The sequence below is a fragment of the Rhinolophus hipposideros genome, assembly GCF_964194185.1.
Source record: "Rhinolophus hipposideros genome assembly, chromosome: 15".
Classification (NCBI taxonomy): Eukaryota; Metazoa; Chordata; class Mammalia; order Chiroptera; family Rhinolophidae; genus Rhinolophus; species Rhinolophus hipposideros.
The window spans coordinates 45,386,497-45,400,615 of NC_138061.1; the positions used below are offsets into that span (position 1 = coordinate 45,386,497).

Sequence of the window (14,119 nt, forward strand, 5' to 3'; positions counted from 1 at the left end):
GTTTAAATGAGCCAGACTGTCATTTAACTTTTGTTTTTCACATCACCGACATGAAGACACTTGGTTATCCAGGTTAGCCGAGTGATTTGCTGACAGACGCGTCTTGATAATGCTCACCAACTGTGTTAAAGGGTGTGAGAGTAGGTTTAATGCCAAAGTAAGAAAGTACGTAATTTGGAGGCCCATCTTAGACTACTAAGGTAGGGAACTTTGCCAGTGATGGTTTCCAAATTAGAAGTCACTTGTTGCTACCCTTTATAGGGATTTGCTGGAAGCATTAGTGAAATTAGGTTCAGCAGGATCTTTCATCAGATGCAGTTCAAGGATGGTTCTTATAAGTAACTGAACACACAATAGTCATGATCTCTTATCAGAACCTTGCTAAAGAACCTTCTATGAATCTGAACCCAAGTTTTCTGAAAGTGGCTAATATCTAACTCTGGACAGTATGAATCACTTCCGCTACTTTTTCACTACCCCTTGATTTGACCTAGTCCACTGCTTTAGAGTTTTGTTATTTTCCTGAACTGGGATGATAACTTGTTCTCTTCCTTAACTGTATTAGAATGTGTCATAGTATAACCTTGTAGTGAATTGTAAATTTAAAAAGTTGAGAGAAGGACTCGAGCACCTCTGCTATGTGTAGAATGTTCCTGGTAAATATAAAAATAAATAAAATGTGGTGTCTGCCATTAAAGACAATACAGTCTAATGGGAGAAACTAGTATGTAAACGGTTGACTGTGATACAAGGCAAAGTGAAATAGGCATTAACTATAGGACAAGCTCATCTATGGTAACACAGATAATGGAACAATTCCTTCTAACTGCAAGGGAATCAGAAGCTCCTTTACAAACGTGGTGGCATTTAAGAAAGTGTTGAATAACAATTGTAAGTTTAGTAGAGAAGAAAAGGCATTTTATTGCTGGAATAGAATTACTTAAAGCATACAGACTCGATTCAAGAATTGTGTTTGCTTTTTTTGTTTGTTTGTTTTAATCTAGCACATGCAAGGCACTATTGCCTTCACATTACAATCCAGAAAGCTTGTTATTTAACAAAAAGTCAATATATTTTCTATCCCCCATCAGGAATGCCTGACTGATGGAGGAGCTTAGTAACGAAAGAATTGGGCAGAATAAAGAATTTCTCATGGAGATTACAATACTATGTCTTTGCCTGAATAAAAGGCAGCATTCCAGATGCTGCCTACATTTCACTAAAACCAACTGCTAGGATTTATGGAAATGCAAATACCTCAACTGCGACAGGGCAACTCTGTATCCTAATGCAGAGAAAACACTTAGAAGATCATCAGATCTTGAAAATGTGCTAATGAGCCACAAAGTCTGATTAAAATCAAAGGTGCAATGTTCCAAAAATATTCTTTGTGGTTTAGATAAGTATGGCTTAGGTTTCAACTTCGATGACAGTACTTTAAGACAAAGTTTGCAAAGATAAGGAGGTATCAGGAACAAAAACAATTCAAAATAGATCCTGATTAACTTATTTTCAGGAAGCAGGTTAAGACCTGAGAACTGGGTAAGAGAAAAAGAAGGAAAGTAGAACAGGCCACATATGCAGACCATTCACTTGCTAAAAATGTGACCTATTAAGGCTTCATAACACAAAACATTACATTTCCAATTACTTAATTTGATAATTATTTGTAAATAATAAGTCCAAGTTTTGAGCAGATGTGAACAAAAATGAATATCTTCTGTTACTTAATTGTGGAGAATAGAATAGTTGGAAGCATGTTTCACAGACAATGGGAGAGAAAAACGCTCTCTATGGGAGAGAAAAATGCTCACATATCTCAGCGTTGATTAAGATCAAATTGATCTAATTAGTGTTTTCATCAGATTTATTGCTCAGAATTCCCTTTAGAGAGGCATGTTTTTAATAAATTTCAAGGAAAACTAGAGAAAAGTTGGAATTAGACACATAAAACAAAAACTGAGAAGCTTTCTCCAAAGGATAGCCAAAAATTATCTGAAATAAAATGACAAAATTGGAAAGTCATAAACTACATTTTTATATTAATAAGCTGTGACTTATACAAAATAACCAAGAACTAACCTACATTTGTTATATTTTGGGCATGGGGCATAATTTATGCGGAAAACTTTAATTAAAGGTACATACAACTAATTAAAGAAAAAAGAACTCTCTCTTCTGATTGAATGATAATGTGGCCATATCAGTTAGTTATTTTGCAATGTCACTATAAATCATAGAAGTACCGAAAAACTTGTAAATAAATGTGTAAATAACTTTGTTTCATTTTTGTTTTTTGATTCCAGATCATAAGAATTGATTTTGAACAAATTGGTCCCACAACATACTTCCCATTCTAGACTCTTGAGAATTTCACTTCCACTTCTTTGCTTATGGTAGATATGGATTCTATCCTATGGAGAGTAAAACTGTAAACTTGGTACTTCATACAGACATTGTGACCAGAAGCGTATGTCCACAAGACATTACTAATGTGACTGCAAAACTGAGACAGAGGCAAGACGCAGGTAAAATCCTGGTAGACTTTACCTGTTCAATTCCCTACAGGAAATTTTCATTTGGCTGAAAAGAGAACCCTTCATGCATTCTTCTTTTACTTATAATTCCATTCTCAGAGGGTAGAAAAAAATTAGGTAACTCTATACTTGATTTTTACCAGTAAGAAAGAACCAGTTAAATTTAGTTTAAGGAAGAGATGCTGAACTATCATAACACAATCATCTCCTTAAGCAAGTAGATAGCTCATTGCTAAAATAACTATCACGTGATCTATTTGTGACATCAGTGGCTTTTATGGAATTGGTATAGAAATACAACATCAAGAGTTGTAGATATACCTCCTCCATATTTCCTTAGCATATCTTTAATGTTTTATCATTTTAGAAATATTTTAAAGATGTGATGAGAAAATTATGTACCAAGATTCATCAATAATTTTCTGTATCAACATGCTAGGTAGAGAGCAACATTAATCATTAATTATCTACAAATCTTGCTAAGCTTGCTTTGCGATATACATCTTTAGAACTAGTCGTTCGTGAAGGTTATTCAACTGTTGATATTTCTTAGTTAATTAATTTTAAGGTGCATTTCCTCCCCTTCCCTCCCAAAAGTTACCACATCCTCCTTTCTTCTACCCCTTTCATTACACAATGCACATATTGTCCAAATTTAATATGCCCTATGCATACCATAAAGAACAACTCTCTAGATAGGATCAATGATTTCAATATGGAATCTCAAATATACTAGGAATAATTGGTGTACCGTCACCCTAACAATAAGAGGTAATCAATAAGAAAATTCAACATGGGGATTTTAAAAATCACCAGGGGTTTTCACAGGAGAAAGTTTTGCCATGATGACCTATAAAAATAGTTGACTGCCCTCATTCAAATTATATCTGTTGTTTCTGAATCCATATGAATTCCAATGCTTTTGTAACTTTCTTGGAGAAATATTAATAATAGTGTGAAAGATAAGACTGCATTTTACTGAGTGAGTCAAGAACAACGCATTTACTAGCTGATTTTAGAAACTCTTGAATGCTGAAATGAAAACATAATCTTGATTCCATATTTCTTAAGTAATCAAAGAAGATTATGTGAAAGAGCAAAATGTTGTTTTGCAAACAGACTGCAAAAGAAGGTAGAGAGCATTTCTCTGGAAACATAGGAGAAGTTTGCCCTGTGAGTAATGCAAACAAAAACCTGAGAGTTCCAATGATATAGCTAAAAGAGGGTTTGAAAACTATTATAAATTTATCACACCTGGCCTAATTATATTTCCTAACAGCTCTGGCATTAGTAAATATTCAATCAGTGGCTAAGGCATGTAGATAATTTATACAATGCACCTATTTATAAAAAAACTTATTTTCCCATGCAAGCACCTATTATTATCAGATAGTAGAGCAAGCTACTTCAAAACAACCAACACAGGTCGAGAACTTCTTTCCACATGGATAAAGGGTAGATACATAGATTAAAATATGAGGAACAGTGCAGCTGTTTGGGGATGGAGACTTACCAGTACTTGTAAGGAAGTTAACTTTTCTCATCACACCTTCAGTATAATCCCCTGGCTCATAACTGTCCATTTCACCTGTGACAATGTGAGCAACTCTCGCTGCCCGACCTCTGATAGCACCGGCAGCTCGGTCTAAGTTATCAGCATCCTGGTCTCGCAAGGCTATGATGCATTTGTTGACATCTTCTAGTATATGGCTCTCTGCAAGTAAAAATTAGTTTTTTTAAGAGATCAAATTAGTTTTCTGGATTTGTTTTGTTTTCTAATCACACAAATCTAGCATATTATAATTTGTTAACTTTTGACTTCAGATGTGATGCATGCTGGGAATGAAGGACACTGACAATTAGGAAGGAAAAATACAGAAGTAATTATGCTTATATCTCTTTAAAAGCAAAATTTTTATATTTTATCAACAATTTTTATAGATTATATGTTATTTTAGAGTCCAGTTGTTGTAGATGATGTTTTAGATTTGAGTGATTTGTAGGTAGAAATTAAGGCAAGTTTCTAGATTCAAACAAAAATAAATTATATAATAGTGGAATACTTAATTATGATTAAAAGCAATGCTATACAAATTATAAAACTCTTTAAAAATATTACCTGCCCTAAATATATAGAAAAATAAAACTATGGAGTCCATTCAAGTAGTGTTCATTGGTGTACAGTGAGATTTAACACAATTACAGAAATCTTATAAATTAGTAAATAATGCAAAATGTGAAATACAGCGAGTGCCAAGAAATGTACAAACATTTTAAGAAAGAAATAAACTGTATTAAAATTGTAATACTAAATATATACTGATAACAAAAGATAAATACAAGTCATGTGTATACATTTTTTGGCACCCCTGGTAAAGAGTAACTTTACTACATCTGTGCAAACAATTAAGTATGAAAAGGGCTTTAAAAAGATTGACTTGAAGCAAATGAATCCCTGAGAAAGTTGCCCACTTGGAAGTATCTTCTGACTTCTCTCTCTCTCTTTCCCTCCTTGCGAGATTAGAGCCTGAAGACAGCAGAGTATTCTTAGTATAACACTAAGTCTTCTTTTTCTACAAAATGCTTAATACTCTTAGATAAAATCAATGATATATGGAATATCAACAAGCATGGGCATTAATATTTCTAAGATATTAAGAGACTACTCAAAGAATTAGTGTTTGGCTTCTGGCTATATAATATGAATCCCCACTGAAAATTCTTAAAAATATACATAGAAAATTACTACAACAAAAAGACCTCTGTAATTCCAGAACATATTGTCAACTTCCCCTCTCTCTCTATATATATGTTCACTACCTCCAAGTAAGCTATACAGGACAGGCATTCATGAAGTGATCTCACACCTTCCTCCTACTGTGCAGAGCATAAAATTCAAACTACCAAAGAATATTGTCCCTGGTGACCTTCTTATACCTGATGTCTATCATTCCTCCGGAGGCCTCTTACATTTCAATTATATCTATATTATGATTTCCCAAATCCACCATGTTCTTCCATGCCTCTATTAGAAGACATATTAGAACCTTGACCTAGATTGTTCTTTTGGGTTCCTGGACCCAGTTTCAACATGTGTCCCGATTTCAGTGTGTGTGTATGTGTATGTGTGTGTGCGTGTGTGTGTGTGTGTTTGTGTGTGTGTGTGTAGGCTTCCCTGCACCAACAAGTAATCCTCTGGGCACTAACCAGATATCCTACAACTTAATTCAATTCTGACCCTGTCTAACCAGAGATAGCATCAGATTCCATGGTTAAGGGTTCAGTCCTTCAAGACTTCCTCTCCACACCCCCACTTCAGACAACAGTCACAAGTTTGTTACCTGTACTTCTGATCAACTAGCTATAAATCAGAAGTTCACACATTCCCCTGTTAAGGTTTGATTAATTTGTTACAGTAGCTCATAGAGATCAGAGAAACATTTTACCACCTAAATGTAACTTTTATAACTCAGGAACAGCCAGATGAAAGAGAGGCATAAAGCAAGGTATGGGAAAGGGTGCTGAACGTCCATTCCTTCTCCATGCACACCACTTTTCCCACATCACTATGTGTTTGCCAACACAAGCTTTTTGAACCTGGTCTCTTTGGGTTTTTATAGAGGCTTCACTACATAGGCACGACTCATTAAATCATTGGCCATGGGTGATTAATTCACCTCTGTCCCCTCTCCTTTACCTGGAGGTTAAGGGGTGAGGCTGAAAGTTCCAAAGCTCTAATCTCCTGGTTGGTTCCCTGGGCAACCAGTCCTCATCCTTAGATGAGAACCAAAAGTCACCTCTTTAATACAAAAGATACGTTTATGGTTCTCATCACTTAGGAAATTCCAAGGATTTTAGGAACTCTGTGCTCCTAAATGGGATGCGCACCAAATAGATATTTCTAATAAATCATAATATCACACCTACAAATCCTCTTTGGTCTGCTTGATCAACTCATACTATTTTTCAAGAAACTACCTAATCATTCCTCAAGAAATCCGTGCTTATCTAGAACAAGACAAAATTAGTTCCATGTTGTTTGGGATTCCCATAAAATGGTTTATATGTTTACATTAGTGCTTCTTCCCATGTTTTAATGATGTACTAATGAAACTGTCTCTCTAGTACACTATGAAATATATGTGAGTACAGGAATTTTATCTTATTACTTGAGGCATCCTACCTATTCCCTAGGATAATACATGGCACTTGTTAGGTTAAAAAAAAGGTTTCTTGAATGAATGAATGAATGAATAAATGAATGAATGAAGTCCTCTTATAAGATGTGCCTGGGAACAGTAAATTATTTTGTCTAAATACTAAATCATGGGTTATGAACAAAAATAGAAACATTTATGTGTCCGTAAGTATAGTTAACTTGACCCATATCAAGAACAGCTGTAATTTGCATGAAAAGATTAAACATTGAACACCTTTGTTATAATTTCACTAGAGTTTTAACCTAATTTGCAGCATTCAGTTATGAATTTGTCATTAAGGCATATAATAAATCTAGGCATAATCCCATCTCAACAGAAATTGCATGTATATCATCACTATCATAGTTCCCATGGAACTGAAGTACAAATTTAAATGTGGAAGGCATAATAATCATGAGTTTTTTAAAGTCCACAGATATGCACTTTAATGACACATTAGGAAGTTGTTATTTTTCAAGCACGTTGGTAATTTTCTTAAATAAACACAACATATATGAATACAATGAATGTTTAAACTGTGTTCACTAAAGGTGCTTAATTTTAGATCGCAAAGCTGTTTTTGCTTAGTCCTATGAAACTGAAAAGATTTGGGGGAAAAAACAATATTCATTCTTGGGAGAGTCATTAACTAATTAACTATGTAATTTCTGTTTAATTAACAATGAAATCACAACTGCCAAAAACTACTTATTCTAGTGAATTTGGCACAGGAAGAAGTATACAAAAAATATTCACTAATGATGAATTGAATGTTCACCTCTTCTATATATAGAACAGTGATATATATGCTCAACAATTTATTTTATTATTTAAAGCAGGGAATAAAAATTATAGCATGGATTTTGGGTTGTTGTTTTTCCTTTTTTTTTTTTTTTTTTTTTGTCCTTTTCTGCTTGGCCTTATAGAAGTTTCTGTGGGTATGGCTTTTGACTGAGCAAAAAAATTAGAAAGAATAGCATTAATCATTCTGAAGGTGAGGTGAGGTGAAATACAGAAATAAAAGTCCTACATGAACATATACCATGTGAAAATATAATACATGAAATAAGTGGCAAGAAGCATATAACCAGACTTTTTCAGAAGCAGATATATTGAAAATGTTGATGTTGATGACTAAATGATCTTTTGAATTACTAAGGTTAAATAGCAGAAAAGTATTAGGAAAAGTTTGTCAAATTTCCATTATTGTGACACTTTCCCATTACCCTGAATGTTTCCCAAACTGCCAGCAACAATTATTTCCATGAAATTCTAAACATAGAGTGCTAAAAAAAGAAGAAGAAGAAAAAAAAAGAATATGTTGGGCACCTCCCACATACGTACAATAACTAAACTTTAAACTAATTTCTTAAAAACAGTTATTTATTTGCTGTTTATATTTCAGGTGAATTTAAGTAGCTAAAAAGGACTTCAAAAGAGCTTCCATTTTTATGCCTACTTATATGACCTTAAACCTCTAAGGAAAGAAATAAAACACCAAATACCTTGTATAAAACTTCCTACTGATGTATCTCTCAGGTCTTTGCTGACTTGGTTTATTTATTAGACATAGCAAAAATCACTAGGAGCTGTACCTCCAATTTATTTTTTTCTCAACTGTAGATGCACTTGGACTCAAGAATTATATCATTTTAAAAATGAGGTTTAAAAGCAAGAAAATGTTATTATAAATCAAGGCATTCGGAATATTATGTGCTTTGAAGAACTGATTGAAGATTTGTCTTAATAGTTTTAAAGTGTCAGCTTAACATGTGATTTGGAGGTAAGGGTGGAATGACCTGGTGTTACTGCAAACCTTGAAGTACACTATTTTAAAAGCAGAGAATTGCTAAACTACTAGCAGTTTCTATCAATCGTTTTAGCTGTCCTGTGATACAAAGGGTGATCTCTCTTATGTTGGAAAACAGGAATAAACAGGGCAATAAAGATACTGATCTTAGACTAAAAGTTACTTCATTTGTAGCAAACTTCTCTGAGTAACTCCACCTTTAATCACTGTAGCAAGTATAGCACAATGAGATTTTGAAATCGTCAACTGATAGTGGTTAGCGCCAATTCAACACCAACAGGAATCCCCGATTTATGGTGAAGTGAACAAGGAAATTTTATTCCATGCAAATAGCTCAATTATGAAGCATCATGGCTGTGAGGTAGCCCTAGGGCGAGGTAGCCCTCTCCAGCCAGACAGCTCTGCTCTGCTACCCTCTGGTCTGGTGAGATGTCTTCAGTGTTTCAGTTTCAGCCAGGGAAATGAAGTCTTCAGTACTGAAAGGGGAACGTGTACTCCCTGAACCAGAGGGGAGTTGACTTATATAGACAAAAGTGTCTGTCCCTGGTCCCTGATTAGTCCATCTTCATGGAAATGATGACTACAAATCCTCACAGTTTGATTGGTCCAAAAATCACTGACCTGATTGGTCAGAATTGACCTATTCTGACTGGTCAGTAAAGATGCTGATGGGTATTGGTTGGAATACATTTCTAGGAACTCCTTTATAAAGGATGGCTAAGATGGCAGGAACACAGTGCAGGCAGTTCAGTGCAGGCTCCTCCCTGAAGTGTGGTTTGAATGAAAGGACCCTGTTTAGAAATGGCCTTTAGGCTCTGTTTTTAAATTTGATCCCAGTTAGCCACCAGGAACCCATCTTAATAGGTGTCTTCTTTCTCAGGGTCCACACAATGCATGTAATTTTTTTCTATGATTTTTTTCTTAATTTTTTAGTTTTCCACAGTTAAAGTTAGAATTTGTCACAGGAAATATAGAAAACAAACAAAATCCACTGAGAACAAAAGGTTAATTTATTAGCTTTTGATGTCCAAAGCAGAATTGTATAAACCCATAGCCCAAAGAATAGACTGAAAGTAGGAACATATTTTATTTGCAAAATCCAGATGTTGTTGACAGGCAAAAGTTGTTTTGTTTCAATTCCCAAAGCTGGGCTTTGACTATTTCAATGGCAAAGCCTGGAGATGGTAGACAGTTTATGCCATAACCTACTGAATAGGGAATAATACAACAAAACTGTTTTCTCCCCTGATATGTGCATACCTAAGACAAAAGTCTAAGGAGAAGGGAAAAAGAGAGAAAACGGTATTTTTCTAAAGAGTAAGTTTATTTTTTCCTAGAGACTGAGTTATAAGTCAAAAGAGATTGAGTTAATTAAATTGACAAGATTAAAGTTAGCTACCCAATGTATATGAGCTCAGAATGTTAAGCTAAGTTTAATTATGAGAAAATAAGTTTCCATTTTGCAAACTTAGATCTATAGCTGTGCATTTAAAACTCATTAAATAGGTAACTACACACATGTTCAACAAACAAAAACAAACATATGCTAATTTTTCCTCCTCTTTTACCAAAAACATGAAACTAGAAAGCACTTTTTTTCCTCTTTAACATAATTTCATTTTACAGACACCTGCATGTGTGATGGTTGTGAATCAGGAGGGATATCTTGGCAGAGTAAGTCAAGGAGAAGCGAGAGACCCCAGCCCAACACCAGGCTCCCCAAACCAGAGTCCCAATGCCCGGAAGAGGGTACAATAACTATGTATAGTGCTGGATGGGTACTAGACTACTGGGGAGGATCACTCCATGAATTATGTAAATGTCCAACCATTATGCTATACACCTGAGATTAATATAAAATAATACTCAAAATCAATGATGAGAAAAATAAATAATAAAAAATTTAGAAAATAATGAACAAAAGTTTACAATTCCACTATCCCCTTCTTCTCTCCCCAAAAAAACTTAAAAAGCAAACAGAATGTACCAGTATATAAGTAATTTTGTGTGTCTACTTTAAGTTGGTCAAAATTTCTGTTTGGCAAGAATTTGATCATGATGATTGGTCTCCAAATTAATTGATATCCTACATAAAGATCTATGCAAGTATTACTTTAAAAACAAAAAGAGTACACATATAGCTAAATGGAAAATTTTTAAATGACTCATCCCTTTTTACAACTTTAAAAACTTTCCTTTGGTCACCGCTCCTGAACCTAAGGAGTACTGTGTTAGAAAATGTAGATGATATAAAATATAAATAAGGCACAATCTGTCTGCATAGGGTTTGTAACCTAGTAAAAAGAAGTAACTATTTTCTCTATTGTCTTTTATTCTTCCCAAAATACAACAGTCAAAATTACCAATATTTTATCATTTCAATGAAGTTTTGTTAACCTTTATCTCAAAAGTTTACCCGGTTTCTCTGCACTATAAGCTGTTTATTCTTCATTGGACTTTAACTAGCTCAAACTTACCTGGTTTACTTCTGACAATAATCAAAAGAGAAATAAAAGTTCAAGATTTCTATTCCCAAACTAGTTCTTTCCCAACCAACTTATAGGAACTCTGCAGTACTTATGTAGACACAAATCTATAGAAATAAAAACCATGAAAGGAAAATCACTGAAGTCTTCATGTTTCTTTTAAGTGTATGTTATGTAAGCTCTTATAACAATTTCCTCTGTGAAGGAGTTAAGAAATTTATCTAAAGCTTGGAAATAGGCAAAAGGTACTATTGCTTGTTAGTTTAGTGTACTGCTAACAGACGTGATGCATCAGGCCTGCCTGTCAGATACCTAATTCTCCAGGACAGTGTACCTTTGTTCCACTTGCTATTTACTATTAGTTAAAATATTTTACAATTCTGTAGGGGTAGATGCTCACTTTGTTTTTAAAACTTTTGTCACATAGTGATGCAAATGAATTTTTGCATAATAGAGATAGAATAATTTGTGTAGAAAATATAATCCTAAAGTTTACATTTTTATTGTTTTGTAGGACATTAACCAGTCTTTGTTTCTAAATTAGAAAAAAAAAAATTTAACCATTCATTCTTTATCCAGTTCCTCTTAAATAAGCATTATCATTTTGGTGGCTCTCAACAATGAATTTTTGACACATGCTCACATTAAATTTATAAAAGTCTTGCTATCACCTTGAAAAATATATTTTTTGACCGTGTGCTTTGACTTAGAAGCTACTAATTTTTCAAACTTTTTTTTTCTAGCCAGCTGAAAAAAGTATAAAGCAAAAATTACACATGAAATTATAGACTAATGGGTAAAATGCAAAACTATAAACCTCCAAGGATAAAATCTAGATAAACTTGAATTTGAAAATAAAATTTTAAATACAACTCTAAAAGCATAAATGATGAAAAAAACTGATAAGTAGGACCTGATAAAAAATAATCTGCTCTATAAGATATTGTAAAGAGAATAAAAAGACAAGTCATGACTAGGAAAAAATAATATTTGCAAAACACATATCTAATAAAGGATTAGTATCTAAAATACACAAGAGTTCTTAAAACTCAAGAACAAGAAAACAAACAAAAAAATAGTTACAATGGTCAAAAGATCTGAAGAAAAACCTCAACAAAGATATACAGATGACAAATAAGCATATAAAAAGATACTCAACATCGCATGTCATCAAGGAATTGCAAAAAAAAAAAATGATAATGAGATACCAACATACACTTATTAGAATGTCAAAATTGAGAATCCTGACAACACTGAGTGCTGGTGAGGATATGGAGCAAAACGAACTCTCAGTCATTGTGAGAATGCAAAATAGTACAGCCATTTTGGAAGACAGTTTGGCAATTTCTTAAAAATCTAAACATATTCTTACTATATGATGCAGTACTTGTGCTTGGTATTTACTCAGATGAATGAAAAACTTATAGGCCCACAAAACCTTCATATGAATGTTTTAGCAGTTTTAGTTATAATTATTAAAACTTGGAAGCAACCAAGATGCTCTTCAACAGGTGAGTGGGTTAAAAAATAACACACACACACACACACACACACACACACACACAACTGTGACACATCCATAAATGGAATATTATTCAGCAATGAAAACAAATGAGTTATCAAGCCATAATAAGATATGGAGGAAACATAAATGTATTGATATGTGAAAAGATTATATAGGTACTTTATGATTCCCACTATATGACATTCTACATATGGCAAAACTATGGACACAGTAAAAAAGAAAAAAAAAACAAGGAAAAAAAAAGTCAGTGGTTTTCAGGTATTCCAAGTAAGGAGGAAAGGATGAATAGATGGAGCACAGGGTATTTTCACTGTAGAGAAACTATTGTGTATGATACTGTCATGGTGGATACATGTCACTATACATTTGTCAAAACACATACAATTTAAAACATAGTGAATTCTAATGTGAACAATGGAATCTAGTTAGTAAATCAATGTTGGTTTATCAATTGTAACAAAGGAGACTTCAAATATTCAGTATTCAATGCCAATTCCACTTTAGACATTTAATAAGCAAGGTGCTTAGCTCTTCTAATGGAAGAAAACTAATAATGTTGAATCTTATATATTCAGTAACTCTAATTATCACAGTTGTCTACATTTAATAAGGTAGGAATCTTGTACATGTTTTAATTTTTCCAAGAATATAACTAACAAAAAGTTTGTTCCTTTCCCCAATTCTCTGACCTTTCACACAGTAATATCTCTGATTGTCAATTTGTTTGTTTGACTTTTTAACAAATAATTTTGGAATGCCTGTTGTTTTCCGGGCATTGTGTTAAGCTACATATGTGCATTATTTCATTAAATTCTTATAAGCAACCTAAGAGATAGATCGTTACATTTCAGTTTTAAAGATGAAGAAATCAAGTCTTTGAGCAGATAAGTATCTTTCCAAATTTCATAGTTACAATAATTAAGCCAAAACTCAAAATCAAGTTTGTCCCACCTGCTAAGGTCCTACAAATGCTAAGGTTCCATCTGGCTTTAAGATATGGTGATTCTATAATTATATTACTCAGCTATCCCCAATTGCATGATGAGAAGGGGAAATTGTAGGCGTAATTTTATTAAAGTTGTGCAAAAAATTATAAAATTATGCAACTGAATGCATTATAAATGTTCACATTAATTTTAATTGGACATGAGATATCATCTATGTCTATTTAGAAAGATAGTTTTAATTCTACAAAGCTCACATAACAGTGCTCTAGTAATGTTAATACTCTGGATCTATATGGAGCCATCATAGCCCAAGGGAACCTAAAGTATTCTAGAGATGTCACCAGAGAAGATAACCATAGAAAAAGAAATGAACAAAATTTAATCCCTCAGCTATTTAACTATTCTGGTATAGGAACAAAAGTGTAGGTTACTGTGTTTTATGCTACCCTTATCAGGACAAAATAAACAAACAGAAAAAGTAAACCAAGGTTATTCATTCTCATTCAGCCTATGCTTCCATGGACTCCTCTTAGACTGTTTTTCATGTTAATTGTCTCACTGGTTCCTCTCCCATAGACCAAGAACCTATTAACATCCAACATCAAAGCACTGGGT

At 33.5% G+C, this 14,119-nt stretch overlaps 1 protein-coding gene across 4 annotated transcripts in view; it reads right to left on the bottom strand.

Annotated features, from left to right (window-relative positions):
• CTNNA3 (catenin alpha 3) overlaps positions 1–14,119 on the bottom strand; it is a 1,458,437-nt gene that overhangs the window by 408,677 nt on the left and 1,035,641 nt on the right. For all 4 annotated transcript variants that reach the window (XM_081075326.1, XM_081075327.1, XM_081075328.1 and 1 more), the window contains exon 12: positions 4,051–4,251. In XM_081075326.1, the coding sequence (XP_080931452.1) occupies positions 4,051–4,251 (201 nt within the window). The remainder of the gene's footprint in view (positions 1–4,050; positions 4,252–14,119) is intronic.